Source organism: Dipteris shenzhenensis, chromosome 16 (assembly GCF_047967505.1).
Source record: "Dipteris shenzhenensis isolate YYH24624 ecotype China chromosome 16, Dip_SZ_1.0, whole genome shotgun sequence".
NCBI classification, from domain to species: domain Eukaryota; kingdom Viridiplantae; phylum Streptophyta; class Polypodiopsida; order Gleicheniales; family Dipteridaceae; genus Dipteris; species Dipteris shenzhenensis.
In genome coordinates this window covers 34,507,583-34,521,449 of record NC_141611.1, presented here as the reverse complement: position 1 = coordinate 34,521,449, position 13,867 = coordinate 34,507,583, and the positions used below count along the sequence as shown (strand labels likewise).

The following is a 13,867-nucleotide window of genomic DNA, read 5'->3' as shown; positions in this document are numbered from 1 at the left end:
GAGGTATGAAGAATGAGGGGGGTCACTCTCCTTTTATAAGAAATTTTAGGGTTTCCCTACCTCGATCGAGGTATTTCACATGCGACATACATATCGCACCATCATACCTCGATCGAGGTATAGACATACCACGATACCTCGATCAAGGTATTTTGACATGCCCATACATATCGGTACATGTACCTCGATCGAGGTATTGACCTGCCACGATACCTCGATCGAGGTATGTCAGCAGCAGCCGGATGCCACATGTCTTGATTGACGTATTCGACATGCGGCCAAGTCATCGGTCCAGCATACCTCGATCGAGGTATGTCAGCTGCCCTGTCGGATGGCACATACCTCGATCGAGGTATAGCTAGACATGCCACACTACCTCGATCGAGGTATAGCTGGATTGCCACGATACCTTGAACGAGGTATATGTGGCATGTATAGGTGGCATGCCAGTAGACCTCGATCGAGGTATAGGCTCGGTTCGGTGAAAAAAGCCCAGCACCTCGATCGAGGTATCGGCTTGGCTCGATTGTCCTCGTGTGTGATTGTCATTGGATATAATACCTCGATCGAGGTATTGCAGACCGAAGCAAAACCTTTGTATTTTCACTCGAGCGGGTGTCACACTCACCCGAAAGTGGTCCGGAAGTGGACACCCTTAGCTTGCTACCACCCTACCATTGCCACAAAGGCCATCACTATTATTTGCAAGGCATGACATAACCAACATCCCACCCTTACAGAGCTGATGATCCCATCGCACCAGCAAAAGGAAGTGTTGGAAGATGACGAGGCCTATCTCACATACAACTTCCCATATCTAACCACTCTCTATGCCAACCTCTCACTTACCCTTGCTGCTGCTACCACTCTCTTAACGTTCCCTGAGCTCCAGCCTAACATCTACTCCCTTCATTATCTCTTTTCTCATGCCTCTCACCACTTTCAACTAATCCAATAGTCACAAACTCATGAGCCCCTCACACCTAGCTTCTTCCCTTCCCTTGCTAATCCTACCCTCGAGGATTACCAAGTTGCTTAAACCATTTGCCCAGATCTTCCCCCCCTCCCCTCTGATTCCCCTTCCACAACTAACACTCTTCCATATTTCTCCCCCATGTCCCTAAATTCTCTCCCTGCCCTGTCATGACCTCTAACACTACTTATGCTACCATCAGTAGAAAATTACCCAGTGTTTGATTTTGAATGTCAAGATCCGAATAATCCAATTCACACTCCCATGCCAAATTCCAATGATGGGTATGATTTTGATGTGATGGCACTTCCTAGTAACCCCATCAAGGATTTTTGGAGTAAATATCCTGATATGAAAACTCGAGGTGGATGGACCTTGGACAACTTCCCTACCAACCTTTGTCAGCATCAAGTTAGTGAAGATTGGGTAAGCAAGTTGGATCCCCAACTTGATTGGCACCGTCCCAAGCTCTTTGATGTAATCTTCTTGTAAGAGTACATGCATGCACCTCCATGTCTCAAAACCCATCGCAAGTTCTATACAGTTCCACGACGTCACAGATGGGAAGCCAACATACACACTTTGGGTAAAGATCGCACCATTAATTGGCCAATGATCGAGCCATACTCTGGTGTAGAATGGAATATCAGAGGCACACTGATCCAAGCACTTCAATAGCATGAGTAAATAATGTGCGACAACATTGACACATCCTTCGCCAAAGTGCAATCTTCTGCAAAACATTGGAATACATTCAGGAGGTCCCCAACCACATCGACCGCCATTTGCCTCCACTCAGTTTCAATCCAAATGAATGAATCGATGCTCAGATTACAAGCCAACTCTATCGTAGAGTAATCTTCTTAGAAGCACGCCACATATCTCTATTCGAACAACTGGTGGATACAGGCTACCTAGAAATAGAGAAAATTTGTGATACATTGGATACAAGCTATCTTTTGCAAAACATTGGAATACATTGTGAAGGTCCCCAGCCACATCGTCCGCCACTTGCCTCCACTCATTTTCAATCCCAATGAATGGATTGAAGCTCAGAGTACAAGCCAACTCTATCAAAGAGTCATCTTCTTAGAAGCGCGCCACATATCCCTGTTCGAACAAATGGTGGATATAGGTTACCTGCAAACAGAGAAAAAATTGTATGGTGCCAAGGCTTTAAAATAGGATCGATTGGCCAGACACAAGTTCCACAGCCATTGGATTACACGTATGGCATCCCAACTCCATGATCACAATAAGCCATAACCCGAGGATGGGTAATAAAATGGATTCGAAAGTAGGTTGTCTCTCCAACATGGACTTAGGTAGCACATAATGTGTGTGTAGGGCTCGGGGGGGTCACTCATCATATGTAACCCTATCACGTGAGTTCAACAGAAGGATATTTTTTATTTCTAAAATTTACAGAAATAAATATACATAAGGGACTATTTAAAATAGTTTTGGAAAAAATTTACAGATTTGTATAGAAAAGGGGTACATTTTATTAATGAAAAAATTTACAGATAAGGGATTTTAAATATAGGCCTTGAACGCACGTGATATAGAGGGTTTATACATAGTGACCCCCCTGAGGTGTAGGGTAGCAGGACAAAGCTTTGCTTGTACTTGTATAAGGCTAGGAATAATCTCTCTTAGGAATCCTCAACATGAAAGTTCTACTTGCAACTCCTACATGCATGTTCTACATGCAAGTCCTACATGTGATTCCTACATGCATGTTCTACATCCGAGTTCTACATGCAACTCCTACATGCGAGTTCTCATGCAACTCCTACATGCAACTTCTATATGCAAGTTCTACATGTAGACAGAGAATGTCTTACAATTCCTCTCGGGGGGGTCACTCATCATATGTAACCCTATCATGTGAGTTCAACAGAAGGATTTTTTTAATTTCTAAAATTTACAGAAATAAATATACATAAGGGACTATTTAAAATAGTTTTGGAAAAAATTTACAGATTTGTATAGAAAAGGGGTACATTTTATTAATGAAATTTTTTACAGATAAGGGACTTTAAATATAGGCCTTGAACGCAAGTGATATAGAGGGTTTATACATAGTGACCCCCCCGAGCAATTCCTAAATGCAGAGAGAGAAGCTCTCCAACTTGTATAAACACCCCATAATGGAATGAAGCCTAGACTCTTTGGGGCGTTGTGTCGAGTTCTACTTTGGTATTCAAAGCAATTGTGTCCAAGTGTCCATGCTTCCTTGCACTCCACATCCAAAAGCACGTCCTAAGCTTGCAACTCCTCCTCCCCTCTCCTCCAACCTTGCAACCCATCCTCTCCCTCTTCTCTTCTCCCCTCCTCCTCCTCCTCCTCCTCCCCCCTCCTCCTCTCTTCTCCTCCTCCCTCCTCCTCCTCCCTCCTCCTCCCTCCTCCTCTCTCTTCTCCTCCTCCCTCCTCCTCCCTTCTCCTCTGTCTTCTTCCCCCCCATGCTCTTACACCTTCTTCCTCTGCCACTCCTATGCTCCCCCTAGACCCTTAGTCCCTCAACCCTTGACCTCCATGATCCATGAGGGAGATGAGTTCTCTGGACCATGTGCTCTACCCTAAACCCTGGAACCTTCTTGCAAACCTTGGAGCCTCCTTCTAAACCCTGGAACCTCCTTCTAAACCTTAGAACCTCCTTCTGAACCCTGAACCTCCCTATAACCCTCAAACTCCTCCTAAACTCTTTAAGCCCTAATGAAGGCAAAAGCCTTCATCACCCCAATCATGATGATGCACGTTCCTTTCACACATACATGCACTATGTTTGCTTACCGCACTTAAGCCTACGTATCTCACCAGAATACGACCCGAGGTCCTAAGCAACACTCATACTACAAACGACAACACCAAACTATCTGTCGGTGACAAAAAGCCTTTGAACCCTGCATAGTGAGAATACCGTGCTCTTCCTATGGAAGCTATGGGAAAGAGCCAACAAACTCCTTTGCTAGCAGCCCATGGCTTCTTCGAGATTCCTGACAAGTTTGTTGCATCCATGAGTGACGCGGAGGCAGCAAGATTCTTCTCTGTGTGGTCCTAGAGGACCTCAGCTATTCGCTCTCCTACACCACTCAGGGGTAGATCAGGGCCATCGACGGCTTTACCTACCGACAGTCATCCCCTGTAGCCCATTCGACTGAGGGGTCATCCCTGGGCGTACCCATCGTATGTCCAAAAAGAGTAGTAAGGGTCAAGGCTATTGTGGTGGCTCAAGGGATGTAGACGAGTATGCACTCTTACATCCCTACAGGTCTTCACTTTGTCATGAGACACAAAACTAGTCAGGTCCCTTGCCCTCTCCACTCATAGGTTACGGCACCCTAGAGAACACTCCCTCCCTTGCTCCTTGCTCCTTAAGCGCTCACACCATCCCTCGCTGTAGCTCTGCTACTCCATCTACCGCAAATCCTTTAGACTTTTTTTTTCTCGAGGACATTTCCTACAGAGTGAATAGCGTTGGGGAGGTTATATGAGATGAGGATGGGAAGACGGTCACCAGATACATGAGGAGGTTGGTGAGCACCCACTTCCCCAATGATATATTCATACCTTGGAAGCAATAGGATAATAAAGCCAAGGAAGCCTGCATAGAAGTCCTCAAGAGACAATTTCCAAATCCTAAAAGGTTTGAGTTTGAAATAAATGCCATGCTTACTCGCATGGGGGAGCTCCTCGTAGATATGAACTAAGGGATGCTATAATCAAGGGTAAGCACAAGCCAGGGTCGGCGGACCCAAAGGATTGGAAGAAAGAGAAGAAGTTTTACAGGGAGAATTTAGATGCATTTGAGTGTCAGCGGAGGGCAGCGAGGATATGCCTAGAGACCGTAGGTCCTTCTCACCTTGGGAGTGGTGGCAGACTCGGCAATGAGGCATGGATGGTAAGTATATATTGATCTTCTACTGAATTTCTAATATGTTCAATCATTCAAATGTCTTGTCATTCATATCTAACTAATTGAATTTGGATCCACATGAATCTGTGATTGGAAGGCCTCCAAACAACAAGGAGTACAGAAGGGCCTTCAGGATGAGCCATGGCATGGTTTAAGGAGAAAGAGAGAGAAGGAGTTCACATCAATTAGGAAAGGGTGGCGGTGTGTCATGTGAGTATACCCTATTCCTCTTCGTTATCGTGTGACTATCACCATTGCCTTACAATCAATGCTCTTAGTTTTTCTAACTCGTTTTATTCTTAGGGAGGCACATTCGACCCATCCAGAGATCCGGACAAAGAGAAAGGATTTGAGGAAGAAGCGGCTAGGTATACAGCAGAGGAGGGCGAGGGATCAGGCACACGTAGAGAGACCGACTCGGGGGGGTCACTCATCATATGTAACCCTATCACGTGAGTTCAACAGAAGGATTTTTTTTATTTCTAAAATTTACAGAAATAAATATACATAAGGGAATATTTAAAATAGTTTTGGAAAAAATTTACAGATTTGTATAGAAAAGGGGTACATTTTATTCATGAAATTTTTTACAGATAAGGGACTTTAAATATAGGCCTTGAACGCACGTGATATAGAGGGTTTATACATAGTGACCCCCCCGAGGAGACCGAGGGCAAGGAGGGCGACGAGGAGGCCACATGCAGACTAGAGACCGATGGTGATGAGGACGAGGAGGATGAGGAGAGCAAGGAGGACGAGGAGGAGCAATAGCAGGATAGGACAATATTTAGTGGTTTAATATTTTGGCACTTATGCCATTTTGTAGTAGATTGCCTCGGTAGATTTGCCATTTTGAAGTTCAGCACTTTTGCCATTTTGTAGCACAAATTAGTGCATTACTTTGACGGATTTGCCATTTTGTAGATATTGCCATTACTTTGTAGACTTTCATTGCAAAATTGTAATGTACACCTCCACATTTGTAACATTTAATCGTGATTTTAATGGGGGAAAAAAATATGTGGGCCAGGATGGGACTGAAACAAGCCCCATCCTACCCCACATAACTTTTTTAAGCTTCTGTAAAATGTCGGTATATATCGACGCCTATACCAACACGGTAGTGTCGGTATATATTGATGCCTACACCGATGCCCATACTGACACTATCAGGCATATTTTACCAATGATGACATCAATGCCCGCACCGATGGTTTCTTTGCAACGTCCACACTGATAGATTTTTTGAAACTTTCCACTTGTTTTTTTTTTAAATCTTCGTATTTAGCATCACTATGGGTGTCAAAAAGAGGCCCGTGTCTTGTAGTGATGCCATATCAATAGTATAGAAGTATGTGTCACATCAATAGTTCTCTAGGGTGCGAGTGCATTGAGGTCCACAGCATGGAATGCTATTTGCCATGGTCTTTGCTATTTCCTATCTATTCCCCATGTATTGTCCTCTATTCCCACAATGCAGTTTGCACAACTTAAAGGGAGAAACCTGTTTCCCCTCTTTTGCTCTTCCATGACATAAGAGCCTAAGAAAACTTGACCTACTTAATAATTGCATTATCCTATCTTACATATTCCTTAGGGGACACCCTGAGGTTGCACCACACAAGCATTCACAAACCAACAACTTTCCCTTACTTCTCAACCAACTTTAAGCTCCAACAATATGGCAATCATTTATCACATTGCTTCACTATACGAAGCATTCTTGTGGAATGTGCACAAACCAATCATTTGTGAATTAAATTGTACAAGGACGATTGTATATGATATATTCTCTCATTGTAGGAAAATGTTATTTACGAAATATCCCATATATGCTTGTCAATTACAACAAATACTAAATCCAAGACCTATAACAATTGCAAAGAGAGGACTTCATAGGATATTCAATTGCATAAGTAAGTTGATGATCTAGCACTGACGGGGGCCATCATGCCCATCATCGCTATTGTTGAGAAGGTTGGGGTCAAGGAATTAATGCGATTAAAGTGAGTGTATTATTATGTGGTGAGAGGTAATTTATTAATCAAGGGAAGAAGCAACTAGCAGCAGCCACGATATAAGGAGGTGAAAGCTGCCCTTAGTTTGTTGAGGTAGTATTCGGTGAAGGCATGAACCAAGTCCTCCACGTGTGCATCTGCTTTTGTGCGAGCATACGGTAAATCCACCACCAGCTGCTTCCACATCTTTGCCACATTCTTGTAGTTGCCTGGCTTGACCTTCTCATTGTTCACAAGAAAGCAAGGTTTAGTGTGAGCTGAATGCCAATTTTTGAAAATCAACCATTAATGTAAAAATAGAAGTATCTCAAGGCATGCATGTTATGTTTTTACTTAAAACGTGCAAATCTTCAATTAAAACCTTTGAAGAAGCCTTTCAAAAATTTAAAAACCTACAAAATTCCAATAAAACGTGTGAAATTTTCAATGAGCATACAAAATTTCAATAAAGACATGGAGATTTTCCATAAAGACCTCGAAGGTTTCCAAGAGAAAGACCTCGAAGTTTTCCAAGAGATCTTCTACAGAAACCTCTGAGTTTTCCAAGAGATGATCTATAAAAACCTTTCCAAGAGATGATCTTTAAAATTTTCTAATATAAAAGCCTTTCAAATTGTGAAGGAAAGTGCATATACCTTCTCCTCCTCCTCCAACTTCCTGATCACCCTACTCTTGGCGAGCACCTCCACATCCTTCTCTTCCTTGATAAGTTCCCCCATCAACTCCACATACGATGTTACTGGCTTGTAATTGCTCGTCAGATTCTGCTCATACGCCACTAAATTCAGCATAAACCGCTGCTTCCTTTCGTTCATTTCAATCATCGGCAGCACCAGCACCCCTTCCCGCTCCTTGAAACCAATGCTTTTGAAATCAGCCTCGGCCCCTTCCAATCCCTCGAACTTCAGCCCATACTTCTCCAGAGTAAACGCCCTCGGTATGGAACGCTTCTTCTCCTGTGGAATGCGCTGTAATTCCTTCTCCTCATCGCCGTCCCAGCTTTCTTCATTGTCTGCGTCCGGAGATCCCCTGCGTGGCTCAACAATCCATCGATTTAGCTTGCTGACTTTGAAAATATGTCTCCTTTCTTCCCATCGTAAAAGCTAACCAAAATAAATCCTACATATTACAATACAGCTAATTAGAGAGCCAGTGGTACCTCGTGACCGCTTCGTAAAGCAATCCCAGAAGTGGGCGGCGATCGTCGAACGCGTTGTCTGGGTCTTGTTGTCCAGTTTCACGCAAGTGCGTAAGCGGGCAGAACGATTTCAACAATCTAGCAACAATATCATTCAGATCATGCTTCCATGGCCGGTCGCTTATCCCCTGCGCTGAATTTATGCTTTGGATGGCAAACTTGATCGCAAAAACAGGGATCTGGTTCTCAACAAGAATGACATCCCTTGAAAACGAGCTGTGCCGAAGGGCCTGGGCCTTGCCGGTGGGAACGTAGAGGCAATCCGCGACTATACAGACCGCATCCACAGCAAAAAGAAGCGCGAGTGTCCGCGATTCGTCCGGACACGGATGCGGCGCGTAAAGTTGTTTGAACTGAGGAACGTGCCTTTCCATTCTCTTCACAAGCTGTTCAAATAACTCGGCCGATTCTTTGAAGAGGCTACAGACTGCTGCAAGCTTCACATTGTCCCGATCCGACACCTCCGGCTTGGCGTGGAAAGGACCAAGGGAAAATTTTTCTGGACCGTATGCAAGAGAATTTTTGTTGCGTCGTGAGGGCTCTACTTTCTTGAAAACTTCGATCATCCGTTGCCCTACCACATCTGCGTTATGCACACCGCGTCGATAGAATTGCGACCATGGGCCATCCCACGACCAGGATGCGGGAGTTGATCCTTCAGCTCTAGAGTCATTTACCTGCTCTGGGTTGTTGTGGATCAGCTTAAGTACTTCACAGCTCCACTGAGCTTGCTCTTGGATTTCACAATCCCCAGTCTGTCCCGATTCTTCCTCTCCATTACCGCCTGTTGCTGGGAGATCTGTGCATCGGGGGACGTAGTCTTGTGAGAAACATCCAGCTTCACGTTGTGCCATGTGGGAAACAGTTCTCGTATGGCGTCCTTCAAGGTATGCGTCGAGCTTCTTACAATGGAAAAGAACGTCCGACAGTCGAGCTTTGCCGAGGAGAGCGCGATCTAACAAGAGTAGTCTATGAGTTCAAGAATGCCAAAGCGCTTTCGAGACAAGAACTTAGAAGTACAGCTAATGATAGTAAGCATAGCATTTTGTATCTTTCTAATAAGAAGCTTAGATTAATCATTCGAGGTATCTTAGTTGCGCCCATATGAGCAATGCTTTGCGAATGATCCACACTTTGTATCTTTCTAATAAGAAGCTTACTCATTCGAGGTATCTTAGTTGCGCCCATATGAGCAATGCTTTGGGAATGATCCACACTCAAAGGCACCCCACAAATATGAAGCCCTAGGAAATGCGTCCAAAAGAAGGGTCCTTTGTTGATCTAGAGATTTCACAAAAATCCATATATACATATGGGTCACTCATTTAACAAATTTGAAGTCTTTTAAGATCTAGAACCCATGTGTAAGAAAGATTTGAATAAGGGTAAAGAATAATCATAATATACTTCCCATCTAAGTTTGACTTGGAAATTTTGCTCATTAGAACTTTACAAATCTCCTTTTTCGGAAAAGAGATGATTGTTGCTTTCGCTTCCATTACGGGTAGAATTCTTTCATTCTCTCGAAGATCAACGTAAAGTAAGATTAATCGTCTCGCTTGGCATGAATCATTAGGGTTTTCTGGTTGTGTGTTCTCGGTTCCTCAAAGAGATTCCAAGAGATTTCAACCGAAAGGAAGATAAAGGTCTGCCGAAATCACAGCGGGAAGGCCTCAGGCTGCCCGACTCACCACCCTTTCTAGTTAGTTCGAATCCGACTTCCGTTCATTATGACTGCAAGGCTTGTTGTGACGACTTCCAATTCCAACCGTGGGTTTTCGAGCATACGCTGAAAGTGGTGGTGCCTCCCCGAAATCTCGCTCAAATCCCCGCATCCCGCCGGCAACACAACGGCCCGTAAGTGATTGCCTAGATCTACCCTCGAGGAGGACGAGGGTTCATTAGCGGAGCGGTTCCCCGATGGAGTACTGATCGCATCCTCTTCGGGAGGCCCTGCCCCTTGTCTCCTCCTCCATGAAGGGATACATCCATATTGGTTTTGGATTAGCTCAGTCGGTAGAGCAGTGGATTGTTAATCCATGGGCCGCAAGTTCGAGTCTTGCATCCGGAGTTAGAAGCCAAAGGCAAAAGAAACCGAAAAATTTCATAGAAATACTTTCTTTTGTTCATTGAATACGGTCCACTGGGATAACGTGAAGGGAAGCCTGCTAAGCGCCTGAAAGCTCACTATAAGCAATGCTTCAGGCTTATGGAATTGTAAAGATGTCCTTCAATTGTCTAGAAACACCACGTGCTTCTGATCTTTGGTCCCTTTTTTTAAATACTTTACGTCATCTCTTTTCCGAAAAAGGAGATTTGTAAAGTTCTAATGAGCAAAATTTCCAAGTCAAACTTAGATGGGAAGTATATTATGATTATTCTTTACCCTTATTCAAATCTTTCTTACACATGGGTTCTAGATCTTCAAAGACTTCAAATTTGTTAAATGAGTGACCCATATGTATATATGGATTTTTGTGAAATCTCTAGATCGACAGAGGACCCTTCTTTTGGATGCATTTCCTAGGGCTTTATATTTGTGGGGTGCAAGTCCGGTGCAAACCCATCTAGACTAATGGTTTCATATTTCGAGGTGCAACACCATAAGCATAGCCCACCTTTTTCCCAAATGAGAATGACCTATACTAAACGATGAATTGACACAAGTGCTCCTTTTACTAAGATATACTAGTTACTAAGACAAACCTAGAAATAGGGGGGAAAAAACAATTTAAGGCTCTAAAAGTTGATGCAGTCCATTCAAAAATAAAAACTATTTCTTCTGGTGCAACTATGTTAGCTCTATCTTCGAGGCACGTTGTAATGGGCACTAGATAGTAGAGGTGGGCATTAGTATTGAATCATAAAAAGTTGGTAAGCAGCTCTTGGTGCTCTTTGATGACATCCAATAACTTTAAGAAAAAATAAACTATAATATGCTCAAATTGTGGATCAACATGCAAACATCAATGATCACCCATTTACTTCATGTCTCAATGTGTGACATGGCCATAGGCCCTATGTAGTTTGATATGTTACATGGTCACAACTTGTAATTGACGTTAAATGCCATGTCTAAAGCAACTAAAATTAGGCTTGAGAGGGGGAAAAAACCCACGGTTTCTTCTTCTCAAAACTCCAAAAACCATAGATGCATGGATAGATTAGTTTGATTCTATCCAATGAAGATAGTTAGATTTTTAAAAATAGAGATGCATTCAATTGATTCATAGTTTAATTCTATCTAATGAAGCTTCTTTACTAGTATAATTTATGTGGTGCTATTTAGCAATCCCCTCCTATGAGACCTAGAAAGGTAACCATTAGCTCTTGCTATGCCACGTATGGAGCCTTTAAGGTTAGTGCCTAAAAAAGGACTGCACCATGAAGAGGGTGGGAGAGAAGGAAGGAGTCTCACTTGCAGCTTTCTCACATACACAATGGGGGAATATACACAAAGGTGGAGGCTGAAAACAATTTTCCTCTTCTTAGTTGTGAAAGCCAAAGGAACTCTAAGTACAGAAGAATAGGTGAACCCTATATGTGGGTCTCAAACCAAACTTAGCTAACTAAGGTGGCATACTAACTGAGCCACGAACTAGAGTACCTAAAGATAGCTGTCATCTAGCTACTATTCATGGGCAGTGTACCAACTGCATCTACAACTAACAAGTTAGTGACATAAATGCACAACGGTCACCCTGGCATATCACGAGTTGAGCTCGATATCTCAACACTCCCCCTCGAGCTCAATCCCAATTCCTGCACCACCAAGTAGGTCTCTGAACTTGCATAGCTTCTTTGTGCCCAATGCCTTCGTGAATATGTCAGCTACTTGATCCTCTGTGCTGACATAAACTAGATCAATAAAACCTACTAGAACCTTCTCCCGCACAAAGTGATAATGCACCTCAATGTGCTTTGTTCTAGCATGATAGACTGGGTTATTTGCCAAGTGTATACTCACAACAATGCAAAGCAACTATAGAAGCGCTTGATAGATGCACAAAATAGCGGGCACGTCTATAGGCATTGCTTGAATAGAGAAATTACGGGTGCATCTAATAGCACATCTAACAGCTCGTCTATTTGTGCATGTATTGACACGTCTATTAGTGCATCTACACTGAGAAAATACAAGCCCACGTCTAACACTGCATCTGTCAGCGTGTCTATTTGCGCATGTATCAGCGCGTCTACACTGAGAATTAGACATGTATTTAGACGCAAAATAGAGAATATAGAAAGTGAGATTTTGGTATATATCACTACTTTCCAAACATTGCCCATGATTACTAAAGCACATAATTTTAACAAAAACATCAATGCTTTTTTGCAAGCCCACATATACAAAAATTAAGTGAGGTGAGGAGAATGAGAATAGTTTTGCTAATATCAATAATGGGCTACGGTTCAATCTCATCCTCAATGAGATCAACCCTTACCAAACTATCTACTTCAAAATCCAAACAAGTGTTTAGATCTACAAATACATTCAACCCACTACTACTTGTGCTACTCATGTGCTCATTGAAATCAGCATCACCAATGGTAGGCTCGTCCTCATGGGTAATGGCCTCAATATCTGCATCTCCTATCTCATGATCATCCTCCTCTCTGGTATCATGGTCATCATCACCTCCATGGCCATGATCATCCTCCATATGCTCCATATTAGTAAATGTACTATACATCACTTTGGAACGTGGCATAATAGACATAACATGCCACCATCTATTATTATCCACCATTGGTTGATAGACAACCTAATTCAAACACAAATACAATCATGTTATTTTCCTTGCATCAAAGATATCAAATATTTAAAAGCGAGTATTTTTATATGTGTGCACAGTACTTATTCACATTGTTGCGATAGTACTAGTGTGTCCTTCCTACTATGCCAAAACTTTGTGGAGTCAGTAGTTACAAAGCCACTTGCATGGCGTTTGATTGTTGCATTAGGGCCTCTTTCCACCACGTCCTTAAACCACTTTACATCCAAAACATACACAAAGAAGCGTCGAAAGTCAAGCTTAATAATATCTTGGATTATGCCACAATAATCATCCATGGCTCCATTGTCTCCCTCAAAGCTAGCAATGATGCCGCAATCTGGTGTGTTTCGCTTATCATCAATCCGTTGTGTTCGAAAATGCTTGCCCTCACACCATATAACATTGAACATAGTGCACTACACCAAGAAAAAATCAATTAAATAAGCAATCTAAATTATTGAAAGCTCCTAACTTATGCATAATATTCTATATACCGACCTTACTCATGCATCCCCTAGCATACTCCCATTCTTCCATTGTGATATGCATCCCCTCATCTTTCTCTATTTTCTCCATTTCGTCAAGTAGCCAATCCACATGAATATCCTTTGCAAGTGCTCTTAGATACTGAGGGTATGGCACACAAGATCCATGGTGTATATGAAAGAGGGCCCTTTCCACAACAAGACAAAGCACCCACAGACGCACACACAGATGCATTTATTGAACTAAATAAAAAACTTACGGGCGCGTCTATTTATGTGTCTACAGACCCGCATCTATATAGCAGACACATGTGCGTATAGATGCGCATTTAGATGCGTAAATAGACGCTCTACTTAAAAATTTAAAAAACAAACAGATGCATCGTTAAACACGTGTATAGACGCATTTTTAAACGATCGTATAAACGCATTTATAGACGCGCAAATAGACGCTTCTCGAATAGACAGATGCGTATATAAATGCGTTTATAGACAC

General features: G+C 42.7%; 1 protein-coding gene across 1 annotated transcript; it reads right to left on the bottom strand.

The window, feature by feature from the left end:
- Positions 1-6,827: 6,827 nt before the first annotated feature.
- On the bottom strand, positions 6,828-8,735 carry LOC147892873 (putative UPF0481 protein At3g02645). The gene is made up of 3 exons (XM_087387803.1): positions 8,070-8,735; positions 7,546-7,939; positions 6,828-7,129 (listed from the first exon to the last, which is right to left on the bottom strand). The coding sequence occupies exons 1-3, from the start codon at positions 8,672-8,674 to the stop codon at positions 6,953-6,955; spliced, it is 1,176 nt and encodes a 391-aa protein (XP_087243929.1). The 5' UTR covers positions 8,675-8,735; the 3' UTR covers positions 6,828-6,952.
- Positions 8,736-13,867: the final 5,132 nt, after the last annotated feature.